Here is a 16,210-nt window from a genome sequence, read left to right as displayed (position 1 = left end):
CGCGGGGCCCGGGCGCGCGCTCTGCCCCTCCCCCCTCAGGCTGGATCATTGCGCGCGCGCACACCGCCTGCTGGGACGATTCCCGTGCAGGTCACGTGACTGGTTTAGCCTTCACACGCTCACGCGCAGCCATTTTCTTCGGGGCCCGTTATGCTAACGACTCCTTCAGGGTAGCGAAAGAAATTTGAAGTGTTTCTGGGTCTGGTTAGCAACTCCGAGGAGAAAAATGCATCAGCGTTTAGACTTACAGGTGCCTAACTCAAGGTGTCTTTTAACTTACTCCCTTCGATTTTAGGAAGAACTAGTAGTAATAAGTGCAAAACGTAGGATACTTATTACTACTGATCTATTAAAACATGCTATGTAGAAGGCAGGACCTAGGCTGGAAGGCGCAAGAGGTAGTATCCTTCCGCCAGCCCCGAGAATAGAGTCCTGGTCCTTTTAGCCTGGCTGCCAAGGGGTGGGGTGTAGGGCGGAAGTTGTGGCGCAGGTCCGAAGTCTAGCTGCTGAAGGGCGGAAGTAGAGTCCCGAAGTCTTGCAATCATGGCTCCAGAAGAGGAAGATGTAAGAGATTACAATTTGACGGAGGAACAGAAGGCGATCAAGGACAAGTATCCTCCGGTCAATCGAAAGTACGAATGTGAGTAGGTGGCTCACATCTCTTGCGGAGGGCGACCTCAGCAGCTTACCTGCAGCTTCCTGTCTCGCCCATTCTTTGCTCCACAGGTGCTCCTGGTATAATCTCAAGTGTGCCCGCATTGTAGATCGTTTTGTACCTAATATAGGGGGAAGGTGAAGAAAAATATGACTTTATTCGGGAAGAAGAAACCTGAGCCCCTGTTTCTCCTTACAGTCTCCTAAAGGTCCACGTGTGGCTAAACCACATTTCCCTCTCTTCTCTGGGGATGTAGCTCAGTGGTACAGCACTTGCCCAACATTTATCTTTATAAATTATACTAGCGCTCTAATTGTATTTTCGAGCGTTTTCTGGGTTGTCGTTCTCAAGTTTCTCCCAGTAGAATAGTGTGACCACGTTAGATGACTGGGAAAGTAATCGAGAGGTGTGTGTCGCTGCCTGCCTGTCTCCACAACCCAAGGTCGGATATTATTATATACATAATGAATATATTGCATCACGTTAAAAGATATTTGAAATAGGAAATACCACTCTAAACTTTGACACAATAAGTTACTTTTCACAGAAATGTGATTTATGTTCATTAAAATAGGGTTATTATTTTTGAGTATTTTGAGATTGTTGGGTTTTTTTCTTTCTTCGTTAAAGTCCTTGTGTGAGCCTCCACACCTTATAATTACAACACTCGGGAGGAAGAGGCAGGAAGATCTCTGAATTTGAGGCCAGCCTGGTCCACACAGTGAGTTTCAGGACAGCCAGGGCTACAGAGTAAAACCCTGTCTCAGAAACAAACAAGACTCTTGTGTCTTTAATGGGCTGCTAGGCCAGTGCATGAGCTGGTCTACCACTGAGCTTCAGCACTAAAGTAATCTTTGAAGATAGGGTTTCTGAGATGAAAGAATCGGAGGACCACCCTGTGTAGCAATAGGTCATCTTTTCATAAAATTTTAAAGAATTGAGTGTAACTAACATATACAGGAGTAACGTGTTAAGTGCTTTGCTTTTTGTGTGACAGGGTTTTAGCCTAACCCTCACTGGCCTGGATCTCACAATGTGGACCAAACAGGATGATCCTCCTGTCTCCCCTTCCCTGGTGCTGGTCACAGACTTAAGCAACCACACCTGGCCCCGGTTATTATGGCTGCTAAGCAAATACACCTGTGTGAGCAGCTCTCACTTTGAGATAGGACAGTTCTGTCATCTTAGAACATTCCCTCGGTTCCTTTCCAGCCTCTTAGCCTTGAAGCTATTTCCTATTGTGTTTTCTAATCCTAGAGTGTAATTTTCTATGTTAGCGGTTCATAGGAATGAACCCATGCTCTCTTCTTTTATGTTGGGGGCTTCTTCGCCCCCATCAAAGGTAGCAACAAGCAGACACAAATTGGAGTACAGTAACGCTGATGGTGACGCTGATGGTGATGCTGATGGTGAAAATGAGCTTCACTCTGTTCACAGCGACTGTTTTACAAGGAAAGTGAGGAGGGCAGGGCAAGGCTCCTAAATCAGAAGTAACAAAGTACAATAGATTAGTCATTATAATTGCTATAGTCAGCAAGCCAAGGCCAGCCAGTTCTATCTGTGCCCTAGCAGTTTTGGAAGTTTGAGTTCTAGCCTCCCACAGACCTGAGACAAGAGGCTGGGCTGTGGGAATGCTAACATCTCAAAGACCAGGCCCTTGGAAAGATTCTTTGGAGCCAGAAAGGATACATATTCACAGTTTTGGTACTTGCTGTAAAATAGGGAGATTAGGAGCCTTTTATCAAGTGTTGGCTAGAACAAAAAGGGAATTCTCCAACCTCTCTTAGGCTTTTCTCAGGCAAGCATTTTAACTAAGACTTGTGCTCTGTCTGAGATGTGGCCTTCTGCTACTAGAAGCCATAATAGACTTTGGTCAAATGCGGGTGTTCTGATAAAGCAGTTATATACTATGAGTTCTGCAGTTCCCAACAATAATTTGAGATTTATGTTAATGCTTATTTATTTACTTAATTTGTTATAACAGAGATTGAATTCAGGGTAATTCTCTGCTCCTCTACTAATCTCCATCCCTAACTCCCCTCCTTTTAAACTGAACTTTCATTGGGGTTCGTGGTCTTTGGAAACATGACATTCTATGAACTTCATACTTGAGCTCAATACATATACCAGACTGGCCTCAAACTGATGACCTTCCTGCTGCACCCAACTTAGATGTTTTAGGATACCTACAAGAAACTTGGTGGTGCATGCTTGTAATCCCAGCACTCCAGATGGAGGTTGAGGCAGGAGGATCAGACCAGCCAGGACTGCATTGGGAGACTCAGTGTCTAAAACCAAAGCAGAATGAGATGAAACACCTAGAAGACTCCTGCCTTGGTACTTTCCAGAATTTGTCATTCGTTTCAGTATGAACCAAGTGGGTAGGCTATTTGTTTATAAAATAATACTAGGAAAGACTTAACTTTGAGTAATTGTGTAATAAAAGGTCTAACTTCCTTGTATTTTCCTACTTTTAAGAGTTTTTCTTGCCAGGCGGTGGTGGCGCACGCCTTTAATCCCAGCACTTGGGAGGCAGAGGCAGGCGGATCTCTGTGAGTTCGAGACCAGCCTGGTCTACAAGAGCTAGTTCCAGGACAGGCTCCAAAACCACAGAGAAACCCTGTCTCGAAACCCCCCCCCCCCAAAAAAAAGAGTTTTTCTCCAATTATTTGAAGATTTGTTTATGCTTCCTGTATATGAGTGTTTTGAGGGATGCGTATATGTGCACCACATGCATGCCTATTATCCACCCCTGGAACTGGAGTTACAAGTGATTGGGAGCCCCATTCAGTGCTGCGAATCCACATTTTCTGCAGCCAGCATCCATCCAGCACCATCTCTTCTGTTTGCTTTAGCTTCATATGTGTGATGTGTCAGTGTGTATGTGCATGCTCAGGGATGTCAGTGCACATGTGCATAGAAGTCAGGACAGCTTTCCCTTTTTTTTTTTTTTCAAAGCAGGGTTTCTCTGTGGAATAGCCTTATCTGTCTTGGAACTAGTTGTGTAGCCCAGGCTGACCTTGAACTCACAGAGATCCGCCTGCCTCTGCCTCACGAGTGCTGGGATTAAAGGCGTGCACCACCACCACTCGGCATTCTCTACCTTCTTTGAGACAGGGTCTCTTGGCCCAGGAATATCTAGATCAGTGGTTCTCACCCTTCCTGATGCTGCGACCCTTTAAAACAGTTCCTCTTGTTGTGCTGACCCAACCATTTGATGATTTTCATTGCTACTTCATAACTGAAATCTTGCTACCATTATGAATTGTAATCTACATATGTGTGTTTTCTGATGGTTTTAGGTGACCCCTGAGAAAGGGTCATGACCCACAGGTTGAGAACCACTGATACAGTGATTCTTGTTTCCTCTTCCTGTTTCCTGTAAGCATACTAGGATAATCAATGCGTGTGCTGCGTGTCCGACTTTAACATGGATTCTGGAGATCAGAGCTCTTTTCATAGTGCCTTGCACAGCATGTGCTTTTACCTGCTAAGCCATCTCTCCAGATTACACTTTACTTCTTGTGTGTGGAGGGGGCGAAGGATGCATGCGTGGGTCAAAGGACAATTTCCAGGAGTCAGTCTTCTCCTTCCACTAGTGGTTCAGTACAGTACGTGCCTTTAGCCACTGAGCCATTCCCTTGACTTTTTAAAAAATATTTGTTTGTTTTATGTATATTAGTGACCTGTCTTCATACACACCAGAAGGAATCAGATCCCATTACAGATGGTTGTGGGCCACTATGTGGTTGATGGGAATTGAATTCATGTCCTCTGGAAGAGTAGCCAGTGCTCTTAACCGCTGAGCCATTTCTCTAGCCCCCTCTTTTTTTTTTTTTTTTTTTTTTTTAAAGATGTGGCGTTACTATATACCAGGATTTAGTAGCTTGGGCTGGGCTAGAATTTGTGATCCACCTGCCTTGGCCACTTAAGTACTAGGATTACAGGTGTGAGCCTAATATCCCTCTAGGATGATGTTCTTAAGAGTAGCAATAAGCTAGAGGTCCTTTTAACTGCTGTTTCTGCCTGCTGCCTGTTAATACCCTGGAGTAATGTCTGTAAGTCTTGAGGATCAAGTTGAGTGGCTTACACTTATTTTTCCCTTTCTCCCTCAGATTTGGATCATACAGCTGATGTCCAGTAAGTACAAGAGTTATTCCTGAAAACTATGTCTTTAAATACAAGGATGAATGTTTTAGTTTTTTAATAAAAAAAGTTTAATTACATTTACTTTTCCAAGATTTATTTTATTACCAGGCGGTGGTGGCACACACCTTAAATCCCAGCACTTGGGGAGCATAGGCAGGCAAATCTTTGTGAGTTTGAGGCCAGCCTGGTCTATAGTGTGAGTTCCAGGACAGGCTCCAAAGCTACAGAGAAACCCTGACTAGGTTTATTATCTTATGTGTATGGATATTTTGCCTGAATGTATATATGTACCATATGTGTCCCTGGAGCCTGAGGAGATCAGAAGAGGTAGTCAGATGGGACTGGAATTAAAGATGGTTGTGAAGACACCCATGTGGGTACTAGAACTGGAACCTGGGTCTTCTGCAAGAGCAAGAAATGCAAGAGCTAGTTCCAGGACAAGAACCAAAAGCTATGGAGAAACCCTGTCTCGAAAATCCAAAAAAAAAAAAAAGAAAGAAAGAAATGCTCTTAACCACTAAGCCAACTCTCCACTTCTATCTTTTCTTTTTTTAAAAAGATTTGTATTTATTATGTATATAGTGTTCTGCCTGCATGTGTTCCTGCAGGCCAGAAGATGGCACCCAGATCTTATTACAGATGGTTGTGAGCTACCATGTGGTTGCTGGGAATTGAACTCAGGACCTCTAGAAGGGCAGTCAGTTCTCTTAACCACGGAACTATCTCTCCAGCCCCCATCTTTTCTTTTTTCTTTTTTTTTTCTTTTTTTTGGTTTTTCCAAGACAGGGTTTCTCTGTAGCTTTGGTGCCTGTCCCGGAACTAGCTCTTGTAGACCAGGCTGGCCTTGAACTCCCAGAGATCCGCCTGCCTCTGCCCCCCTAGTGCTGGGATTAAAGGCGTGCCCCACCACCGCCCAGCCTATCTTTTCTTTTTTAAGATAGGGTCTCACCGCATAGCCCTTGCTAGCCTGGAATTTGTTGTATAAATACACAGATAAGGCTGGCCTCAAACTCAGAGATCCACCTTCCTCTGCCTTCTGAGTGTTGGGATGAAAGGCATGCCCCACCATGTAATTACATTTTTATTTATTTTGTGTGGTGTGGAGAAAACATGAGTGCTACAGTTTATGTGTGGAGGTCAGAAGGCAAATTGGGGGAGTCAGGCTTGGTTGCAAGCACCCTTACCTGCTGAGCAAACTTCCTGGCCCAAGTGTACTTCTTTCTCCTTTTATTTTGTTTTGCTCTAAATGTAAAATGATGGTCTGAAGGCATCCAATTTTGATGCCTTTAAATTAGACCTCTAGTTTTATACTTAATAAATTGATTTCTTTTGACTTTGTTGTGGAATTTTCTCTCTTGTATAGATTATATTATAAACACTGTGGCTCCTTTTATTTTTGTCTTAATTTTAGTTTTTATTTTTTTAGGTTACATGCATGGGGAGATACCCTGGAGGAAGCATTTGAACAGTGTGCCATGGCCATGTTTGGTTACATGACAGATACTGGCACTGTGGAACCCCTCCAAACAGTAGAAGTAGAAACCCAAGGTAACTGATTTATTCTCAAGGGAAAATTACTATATGGGTGTGCAATGTCTGCATGATCTGAATATATTGTCACAGTAAGAACAATAGGATGGGGGCTGGAGAGATGGCTCAGTGGTTAAGAGCATTGCCTGCTCTTCCAAAGGTCCTGAGTTCAATTCCCAGCAACCACATGGTGGCTCACAAACATCTATAAAGAGGTCTGGTTCCCTCTTCTGGACTGCAGACATACACACAGACAGAATATTGTATACATAATAAATAAATAAATATTTTTTTTAAAAAAAGAACAATAGGATGGATTATGAATCTTTAAATGAGCCAGAGAACTTCATTGTATTTTAACCAGACTCCTAGAGAGCAGTCACTAACCATCACCCTGTCATGGTCCCTTGTCCCTGTGTAGGAGATGACTTGCAGTCTCTGCTGTTTCACTTTTTGGATGAGTGGCTTTACAAATTCAGTGCTGATGAATACTTCATACCCCGGGTAAGCACAGGGTTTGGTTTCCCTGTTTGTTGAGCAAGTAGGTTCTTTGTTCATATTGTAAAATTGAGCAAATAATTGAAAATAAGGTATATGATCCAAAAACCAGTCCATGCAGACTTGTGAGGTAATGTTGATTTGCACAAATTATGGGTCTTTTTTTTTTTTTTAAGATGTGGGTTTTGTTGTTGTTTTAAAAGATTTATTTACTTAATGTACACTGTACTTAATGTTTCGCCTGCATATACTCTGTGTGAGGGTGTCGGATCCCCTAGAACTATAATTATAGACAGCTCTGAGCTGCCATGTGGGTGCTGGGAATTGAACCCAGGTCCTCTGGAAGAGTAGTCAGTGCTCATAAACCGCTGAGCCATCTCTCCAGCCCCAGGTGTTGTTGTTTTTTAAGACAGGGTTTCTCTGTAGCTTTGAAGCCTATTTTGGAACTCCGTCTGTAGACCAGGCTGGCCTTATACTCACGGAGACCCACCTGTCTCTGCCTCTTGAGTGCTAGGATTAAAGGCGTGCGCCACCACCACCAGGCTTGATTTTAGATTTCTTAATGGGAAAAAAAAGGAAAAGGCAAATGCAAAATGCTTGCTGCGGTCAGCCTCTGGGACACATGTCCAGCATCTGACACACGGCCCTTGTGTTTTTAGAAGTCCGTCTGTCCCTCGTTTATCCGCTCCTCACACAAAGTTGAAGAGGGCAGTGTTGTTACAGACGGACTGACCACAATTAGAACTGTGCATCTCCTCTAAAGAGATATTCTCTTAACTTTTCCCTTGTTGATGCTGGGATTTAAGGTTGCACGTCCCAAATACTGTGATCTACAGCTATTCCTGCAGCACCCCCTTGACTCATTTACACGTGGAACCATGAGACAGGGTTTCGTGTATCTTAAGACTGGCCTCATATTCACTTTGTGGTGAAGCTTAGCTTTCAACTCCAGATCCTTCTGCTTCTATCTCCTGCATGCTTCGGGCATGTGACAGCACACCTGGCTTTCACTGCTGGATTTAGAATATCTACTTCTCATGGATACTTCCCTTGAATAAATAATAAAAGACCTTGTTTTCTTGTGCTTTACTTTACTTGACATTTTAATTTTCTTTGTTTCAGAGAAGTATGATACTGTGTTCTAGAAAATGTGATAAGCTAGAGGTATATTAGTAAATGTCCCAATATGAATTTGGTTTGTTTTGAGACAGGGTGTTATTCCTTATCCCAAGTGACCCTGGCCTCAGGCCCCTCGCCTGAGTTCAAGAACTCAGGTTATAAGCATTTGCCAAGTATATAAGCATTATATATTTGGCTGACTCTTCTTTTTTTTAAGTAATGATTTTCTGGGCTGGGGTTGTAGCTCAGTTGGAAGAATACTTACTTAGCATTCCCAAAACCCTGGTTTTAATTTCTGGCTCTCCAATAAAAGCCACCATGGTGGCACATGCTTGTGATTCCACCACTGTGGAGATGAAGGCAGAAGGGTCTGGAATGCATGGTTATCATTGGCTGTATTTTGAGGCTCACTTGACTAAATGTATGACCTTATCTAAAAAATAATTTTAAAATAAAGTTAATTAACTAGTTAATAATTAAAATGTTAATTTTTCCCTCTTTAGGAAGTGAAAGTACTCAATATTGATCAAAAAAATTTCAAGTTACGGTCAATTGGGTAAGTTTTGAAACTAGTTATGTAGCAAGTTGTGAAAGAAGTTAAAATATAGTCTCCATTGATTCCATTGATTCCAGTGGGGAAAACAACAAATATAAGTGGTGAGTCAGAATTGCAATGCACCTTGCTAGGCCTGGAGGTTGAGCTGAGGGAAACCCCCAGGAGTGTGAGCTCACCTGAGTGGTAGAGACTCGGGAACCTGTGGAAAGAAAGTTCTTTCTGATTCCTAAGCTCGACTTCCAATTTTAGATGTTTTATTTTGCATGTGTGGGTGTTTACCTGCATGCGTGTTTGTTCACCACATTGTGCCTAGTGCCTGCAGAAGACAGAAGAGGGTGTCATATCCCCTGGAGCTGGAGTTAGACAGTTGTGAGCTGCTGTGTGAGCGCTGAGAACTGAACCTGGGTTCTCTGGGAGGGCAGCCAGTGCCCTTAACCACTGAGGATCTCCAGCCCTCAAGATGATCCCAGCAATTGCTGTTTGGTTTTTCAAGATAGGATAGCCCTGGCTGTCTTAGCACTAACTCCGTAGACCAGGCTGCCCCTAAACTCAGGGCTCTGCCTGCCTCCACCTCCCAGCTATGATTAAATGTGTGCCACCATGCTCAGCTTGATCCCTATTTCGTTAGCAACATCTAAAACATAATTAGAGCCCATGGATCATGTACTTTGTTCTCCATTAGACCTGTGCATCTTACTCATCTGATCCTGCCATCTCTTCTGCTTCTCCAGTTTGGGACTACATTTATAACGCTTACTTTAAAATGTAGAGAATAAAATAAAAATAGAAAACTGTAGAAATAATAACCATGTTTTTAACTTTCCTTCTCAAGGTGGGGAGAAGAATTTTCACTGTCCAAGCACCCTCAGGTATGGTATATTTAGGAGTCTAGCTCTTGAAAGCATTTCGTGCTCTCTTATGTAGAATCTGCGAATGCGAAAGTAAACTCAGTTTTAATTGGTGTGAAGTGGCAGGTTTGTGCAAGCGTCTCTTACCCAGCTGGATGATTCATGCATTTGTTTGGTCAGTTAGCAGTCAGCATTGGGCTCAAGGGTCAAGTCAAGTTTGTTACAGATTATGAAGAATTTTAAAGTCTGGTTCTTTTCTTTGTTTGACTTTTTACTTTTTTTTTTTTTTTCTTTTTTTTGAGACAGGGTTTCTTTGTGGTTTTGGAGCCTGTCCTGAAACTAGCTCGGCTTTTTTTGATTTTCGAGACAGGGTTTCTCCATAGCTTTTGGTTCCTGTCCTGGAACTAGCTCTTGTAGACCAGGCTGGCCTCGAACTCACAGAGATCCACCTGCCTCTGCCTCCTGAGTGCTGGGATTAAAGGCGTGCGCCACCACCGCCCTGCTCTTTGTTTATTTTTGAAGCAAAATCTCTTCACCTCTTAACCTCTGTCTGTCTTTCACTAGACTCTAACTCACTGTGTAGACCAGAGATCTCCTTGTCTCTTCCTGCCTCTGGAGGACTGAGACCACTGGCCACCAGAGGCTTGGTCTCCTCCTCAATGAAGATGCTAGGAAAAATGTTCTCTCTCTGGGAACTGGATGTAGGGCTTGTGCATGCTGCACAAATGCTCCTCTACTGAGCTATATCTCCAGCCCTCTTTTTACCTTTCTTTTTTTCAAATATTTTTTTATTATGTATACAGTGTTCTGTTTGCATATATTCTTTTCTCTTTTCTCTCTTTTTTTTTTTTTTTTTGGTTTTTCGAGACAGGGTTTCTCTGTAGCTTTGGTGCCTGTCCTGGAACTAGCTCTTGTTAGACCAGGCTGGCCTCGAACTCCCAGAGATCCGCCCGCCTCTGCCTCCCGAGTGCTGGGATTAAAGGCGTGCGCCACCACCGCCCGGCTTGTTTGCATATATTCTTGCATGCCAAAAGAGGGCATCAGATCTCATTATAGATGGTTGTAAGCCAACATGGGTTGCTAGGAATTGAACTCAGGACCTCTGGAAAAGCTGCCAGTGCTCTTAACCTCTGATCCATCTCTCCAACCCCCCTTTTTACTTTTAAAAAATGCATTTGGAAATCCAGGTGTAGTAGTATACACCTTTGATTCCAACACTCGGGAGGAAGAGACGGGAAAATCTCTGTGAATTTGAGGCCAGCCTGGTCTACATAGCAAGTTCCAGGACAGCCAAAATCACAAGGAGACCCTGTCTCAAACAAATAAACAAATTCATTTGGAAATGACTGCAGAAAAGGGGACAAACTAGTAACATAGTTAGCTGAGGACTGTGGTCAATAAAGAAGCGAAGTTTTATTTTATCTGGTTTTATTTAGGTAGGAGGTTTTGTGGCAGGTTTATATGCAAAGCGTAAATGAGTAATGAGGGAGAGATACACTGGAGAGGGAGAGGATGTGGAACGTTAAGTGGTGGTGTGAAATTGGTTCACAGGTGTAGAGTTGGCCTTCTGATAGGCCTGGAACAGGCCATTCATTACTGCAGGAACAGTAGATAGAGGACAGAGTGGATGATGGATTGACTGCGGATATATGAGTTACTTCTTACTGACAGCTCTTACCTCCTTTAAGAAGCGTTGTTGGTTGAGAGTGAGAATGGAGAGGAGATGCCTGGGGAGAACATGTGAAGTGTCCCTGCGGGGAGAAAAGCTGCCTGTGTAGATAACTGGTCAGTAAACAGCCACTTGAGATATGCATGTATGTGTATCTGATGGCAATGCCATCAGAAACACTGAGTGCCTTCGGTGGAAAAAGAATTTGACGTAGGTGATGATAGAGGGGAAACTACAAATGGCGCCACTTAGCTCCTGTGGCGTCTTCACGTTTCACATGTCTGCACTAGAGCTAGCAGGCGCCCCTCACCTGTTACCTGGCACATTATTACAGATTCTTTATAGAGTTGGAGGAAACGTAAGAGGACATCTGATCCTTTTGTTCTAAACTGGGACAGGGTGTGGGCTACTGTCATGTGTCAGAATCCTGGGAGAGCTCTGACCTGTGTCATTCTCTGTCACTTTCCAGCCAGACCTGCAAAGAAAAGAATCCTTAAGGAGTGGGTAGGGACAGGGGAGTCCTGGGCTAGTGTAGAAAACCTGGTGTTGTTTGGTCTGTCTTATTTTACAAATAAAAAAACAGACCTGTGCCCAGCCAGTTCGATGGCCTCCCCGACTAGCCTGCTGGTGCCTGCATTAGCGCTGGCTCCTCCAAGTCTCATGACTCTTTCCGCCATGCTCTGCTCCTCATTTTCTCATGCAGCACACACTTTGTACGAACTTGATAGCCACCAGTTTCCCGTGTCAGAATTGCAGTTGGACGCTCTGCCAGTTCCTACCAAAGATTCTAAATCCAGTTTCTTTCTTTTTCCTTTAACTCCAACTTCAGGGAACAGAAGTCAAAGCAATAACATACTCGGCGATGCAAGTCTACAATGAAGAGAAACCTGAAGTGTTTGTGATCATCGACATTTAAGATACCAAAGAAAGGAAGGAAAGAAGAAAAGGAAGGAAGGAAGACAGATTCTTAGGAAGAACTGACTTGTTGTCTTCCTTTTAACAAAATGCAATGATTTATTTTCTATAGTGTCTTTGCTAAATGGAATTAGAGAACTGGGAATTTACAGTGTGACTTCCGAAATGGAAAAGCAGTGTGTAGCCTTGGTCTATGAGTCCTTTGATCTTTGAGGAACAGTCTTGTACTTGGTCATTTACAGCAGTAGCCTTTTACCTTCCGGTGGAATGCAAGTGCTCCAGCACGGGTCTGCATCTAATTCCAAACAAAATAATTTGAGCCAGGTATGACAGACAGTCTATGCCTGTGATCACAACACTCAGGATCCTGAGCTTGAGGCCAGCTTTGGCTGTAGAATTAGTTTAAGGCTAGCCTGGGCAACTTAACATGACTCTGTCTCAAAAAAGGAAAGTGTAGGGCAGGGAGAGCATGCACCATGAGGTTGTGTTTTCTTAGGTTGGTAAGGGGCAGGGCCATCCTGTGTTCTGGCTGGTTCTGAGTGGAACCCTCGGGAAAATGGACTAGAGGTGTCCTGGTTTGTTTGTTTGCTTGTTTGTTTGTTTTTGGGTGTTGTTTGTTTATTTGGCAGGTTCTCTGTGTTAAACCTCTAGCTGTTCTGGCCTTGAACTTGCAGAGATCCACCTGCTTCTGCCTCCCAAGTGCTGGGATTAAAGGCGTGTACCACCATCACCAGGCTCTGATAGCAATGATACTTCGTATTTTTTCTTCTTTTAAAAAATTTTTTTATGGTTTATTTAACTTTATTTTATGTGCATTGGTGTGAAGGTGTCAGATCCCCTGCAACTAGATCTTTTTTTTTTTTTTTTTTGCTTTTTCGAGACAGGGTTTCTCTGTGGTCTGGAACTAGCTCTTGTAGACCAGGCTGGTCTCGAACTCACAGAGATCCGCCTGCCTCTGTCCCCAAGTGCTGGGATTAAAGGCGTGCGCCACCACCACCCGGCTGCAACTAGATCTTAAGACAGTTGTGAGTTGCCATGAGGGTGCATGTGGGAATTGAACCCCAGTCCTCTGGAAGAGCAGTCAGTGCTCTTAACCACTGAGCCATCTCTCCAGCCCCAACTTCATATTTTCTTAGAAGAAATATCTGATACTATACCTTACATATAGACATATAATTTTATTTATTACTTATTTTCACAGTGTTGGGGATTAAGCCCCATCACAGTAACCAAGGACTTTACCACTGAGTTTATAGTTCAGCCCTAAAGTGAAATTTTATTTGTTTACTTATTTATTGTTTTTTTTCTAGACAGGGTTTCTTTGTGTATCCCTAGCTAACCTGGAACTCACTCTATAGCCCAGGCTGGCCTAGAACTAAGAGATCCTCCTGCTTGCCTCCAGAGTGCTGGAATTAAACTCATATACCACTACCACTGACTGACTTTTTGTTACTTTTTTTTTTTTTTTTTTTTTTGGTTTTTCGAGACAGGGTTTCTCTGTAGTTTTTGGAGCCTGTCCTGGAACTAGCTCTTGTAGACCAGGCTGGTCTCGAACTCCCAGAGATCCGCCTGCCTCCCGAGTGCTGGGATTAAAGGCGTGCGCCACCACCGCCCGGCCCGGCTCTTTTTTTTTTTTTTTTTTTTTTTTTGAAGACCAGGTGTTGCTATATAGACCATGTTGGCCTTGAGCTCATAGTGCCTGCCTCTGCCTACTAAGTACTGGGATTAAAGGTGTACCCCAATAAATTATAATTTTATTAAAACCAGTCTATGCATCCAATTAGAGAAGAAAAATGTTTTTGGATTTCTTTTAATGGCTCAGACATGGTGGTACTAACTTTAAATCTCAGCAGAAACAGATGTATCTGAGAATCTGAGGCTAGCCTGGCCTACATAGTGAGTTCCCGGATGGTCAGCTCTAGAGAGAGATCCTATCTCAAAAAAACAAAACATGCTCTGGGTTTGATTTGAAGCTTTAATTTCTCTTGAGGGATCTTCTTGGGATCAAATATGCAAAGCTGGCCTTGTTCACAAGACTGAGGGTTCTACGGGGCGGTGCCAGATTTCATCACAGTCTCCGCAGGCTGCATTATTTTCTCTGTATCTAATACAAATAGTAATATTAATGAAGATGAGGCCAAGAAAAGCAGCTCCGAAAATGATTGTAACATGATGACTGAGGATATTGCTTTTTTGTTTGTTTGGTTTTTGTTTTTGCTTATTTTTGTTTATCTAGACAGTTTCTTTGTGAAACAGCCATATCTGTCCTGAAACTCAGTCTGTAGATCAGACTGGCCTCAAACACTCAAGAGATCACCTGCCTCTGCCTCCTGAGTGCTAAGATTAAAGGCATGCGCCACCACCATTGCACAGTGGGTATTGCTTCTTACTGCCTTAGGCAAGTTTGGTCAATTTTCACCTAATTGGCAAGGAAATAATTTTATGGTTGGGGTCACCACCTTTAATACAGTTCCTCTTGTGGTGACCCCATGAAATTATTTCCTTGCCAATTCATAGCAAGTTTACTACTGTTATGAATCCTAATGTAAACATTTTTGGAGATAAAGGTTTACCGAAGGGCTTGAGACCCACAAGTTGAGAACCACTGCTCCAGCAGGTGCCCTTCCTGATAGCAGTATGTACTTCTTTTTTTTTTGTTTTGTTTTTTTTTTTGTGTGTTTTTTTTTGTTTTGTTTTGTTTTGGTTTTTCGAGACAGGGTTTCTCTGTGGTTTTGGAGCCTGTCCTGGAACTAGCTCTTGTAGACCAGGCTGGCCTCGAACTCACAGAAATCCACCTGCCTCTGCCTCCCAAGTGCTGGGATTAAAGGCGTGCGCCACCACCACCCGGCTGTACTTCTTGATTTTATTTTATTATTTATGTGTGTGGTACATGTATATATGGTGTGGAGACCAGGGTAGGATGTCCACAGTCTTCAGCTATTCTCTGATGAGCCACGGTGTCTCAGTGAACTGCAGGCACAGCATTCTGTCATGGCTCACTAGCCTGATAGCTCTCAGCACCACCTGTATTCACCCACACACATGCTTGGCTTTTTCACATGGGCTCTAGGAATTCAAACTCGGGTCCTCATGCTTGCGGAGCAATTATACTTACCGTGCCATAGTGTCTGTGTGTACTGTGTGTGTGTAGTGTGTGTACAAGTGCGTAAATACATATATGTGCAGGTGCCTGTGTAAGCCAGAGGTCGATGCCAGCTGTCTCCTCTATCACTCTCTGCCTTAGTTCTTGAGACAGGGCTTCTTAGGTGAACCTGGAACTCACTTCTAGGATCTGCTCATTCCCAGTCAACATGGGTTATATATGGCACTAGCCATGTCTAGATTTTCACATGGGTTAAAGACCAAATTCAAGTCCTTATGCCTTCATGTACAAGCACTTTTTCTACTGAACCATCCCCATCCTCTCTACTTAATTCCCCCCAACAATATTAGCTGGTAAAAGTAATTTTTAGCAAGATTTATTTTTATATGCATGGATTTTTTTTGCCTGCGTACCACATACATACAGTGCCCAGCAATACCAGATGAAGATTTGAGGTCCTCTAAGCTGGAGTTACCAATCCAGCTTCTCTGAAAGAGCAGCCAGTGCTCTTGTGGTGAGCTCTTTCCAGCCACTCAAGAATATTATTATTATTATTTATTGGCTTTCTTTTTTTCTCTTTTTTTAAATTTATTTATTGGCTTTTTAAGACAGGGTTTCTCAAAAAAAAAAAAAAAAAAGAAATAAAAAGCCTGGCGGTGGTGGCACACATCTTTAATTCCAGCACTTGGGAGGCAGAGGCAGGCAGATCTCTGTGAGTTCGAGACCAGCCTGGTCTACAAGAGCTAGTTCCAGGGCAGGCTCCAAAACCACAGAGAAACCCTGTCTTGAAAAAGCAAAAAAAAAAAAAAAAAAGACAGGTTTCTCTGTGTTGTCCTGGAACTCCTTAGACATGACTGACCTTGAACTCAGAAATTCACCTGCCTCTGCCTCCTGAGTGCTGGGATTAAAGGTGTGCCCAGCGAGTAATATTAATTTTATGACAAAAAAAATTCAACTATGAGCCAGGTGGTGGTGGCACATGCCTTTAATCCCAGCATTTGGGAAGCAGAAGCAGGTAGGTGGATCTCTGTGAGTTTGAGGCCAGCCTGGTCTACAGAGCTAGTGCCAGGACAGGAACCAGAAAGCTACGGAGAAACCCTGTCTTGAAAAATTCAAAAAAAAAAAAAAAAAAAGAACTCACTAGCTCAGAAAAAAAATTAGCTTTATG

General features: G+C 43.1%; 1 protein-coding gene across 2 annotated transcripts; it reads left to right on the top strand.

Annotated features, from left to right (window-relative positions):
• Positions 1–137: 137 nt before the first annotated feature.
• On the top strand, positions 138–12,046 carry Zbtb8os (zinc finger and BTB domain containing 8 opposite strand). 2 transcript variants are annotated; one of them, XM_057784189.1, is made up of 7 exons: positions 138–640; positions 4,771–4,795; positions 6,231–6,352; positions 6,756–6,838; positions 8,455–8,507; positions 9,340–9,376; positions 11,854–12,046. In XM_057784189.1, the coding sequence occupies exons 1-7, from the start codon at positions 544–546 to the stop codon at positions 11,938–11,940; spliced, it is 504 nt and encodes a 167-aa protein (XP_057640172.1). In that variant the 5' UTR covers positions 138–543; the 3' UTR covers positions 11,941–12,046. The 2 variants fall into 2 exon arrangements, with proteins under 2 accessions (XP_057640172.1, XP_057640173.1); XM_057784190.1 differs by lacking the exon at positions 8,455–8,507 and having other exon boundaries at positions 515–640.
• The last annotated feature ends 4,164 nt before the right edge of the window (positions 12,047–16,210 follow it).

The sequence above is a fragment of the Chionomys nivalis genome, chromosome 11 (genome assembly GCF_950005125.1).
Source record: "Chionomys nivalis chromosome 11, mChiNiv1.1, whole genome shotgun sequence".
Classification (NCBI taxonomy): Eukaryota; Metazoa; Chordata; class Mammalia; order Rodentia; family Cricetidae; genus Chionomys; species Chionomys nivalis.
The sequence above is the reverse complement of the archived record's forward strand: the minus strand, read 5'-3'. Positions and strand labels throughout refer to the sequence as shown.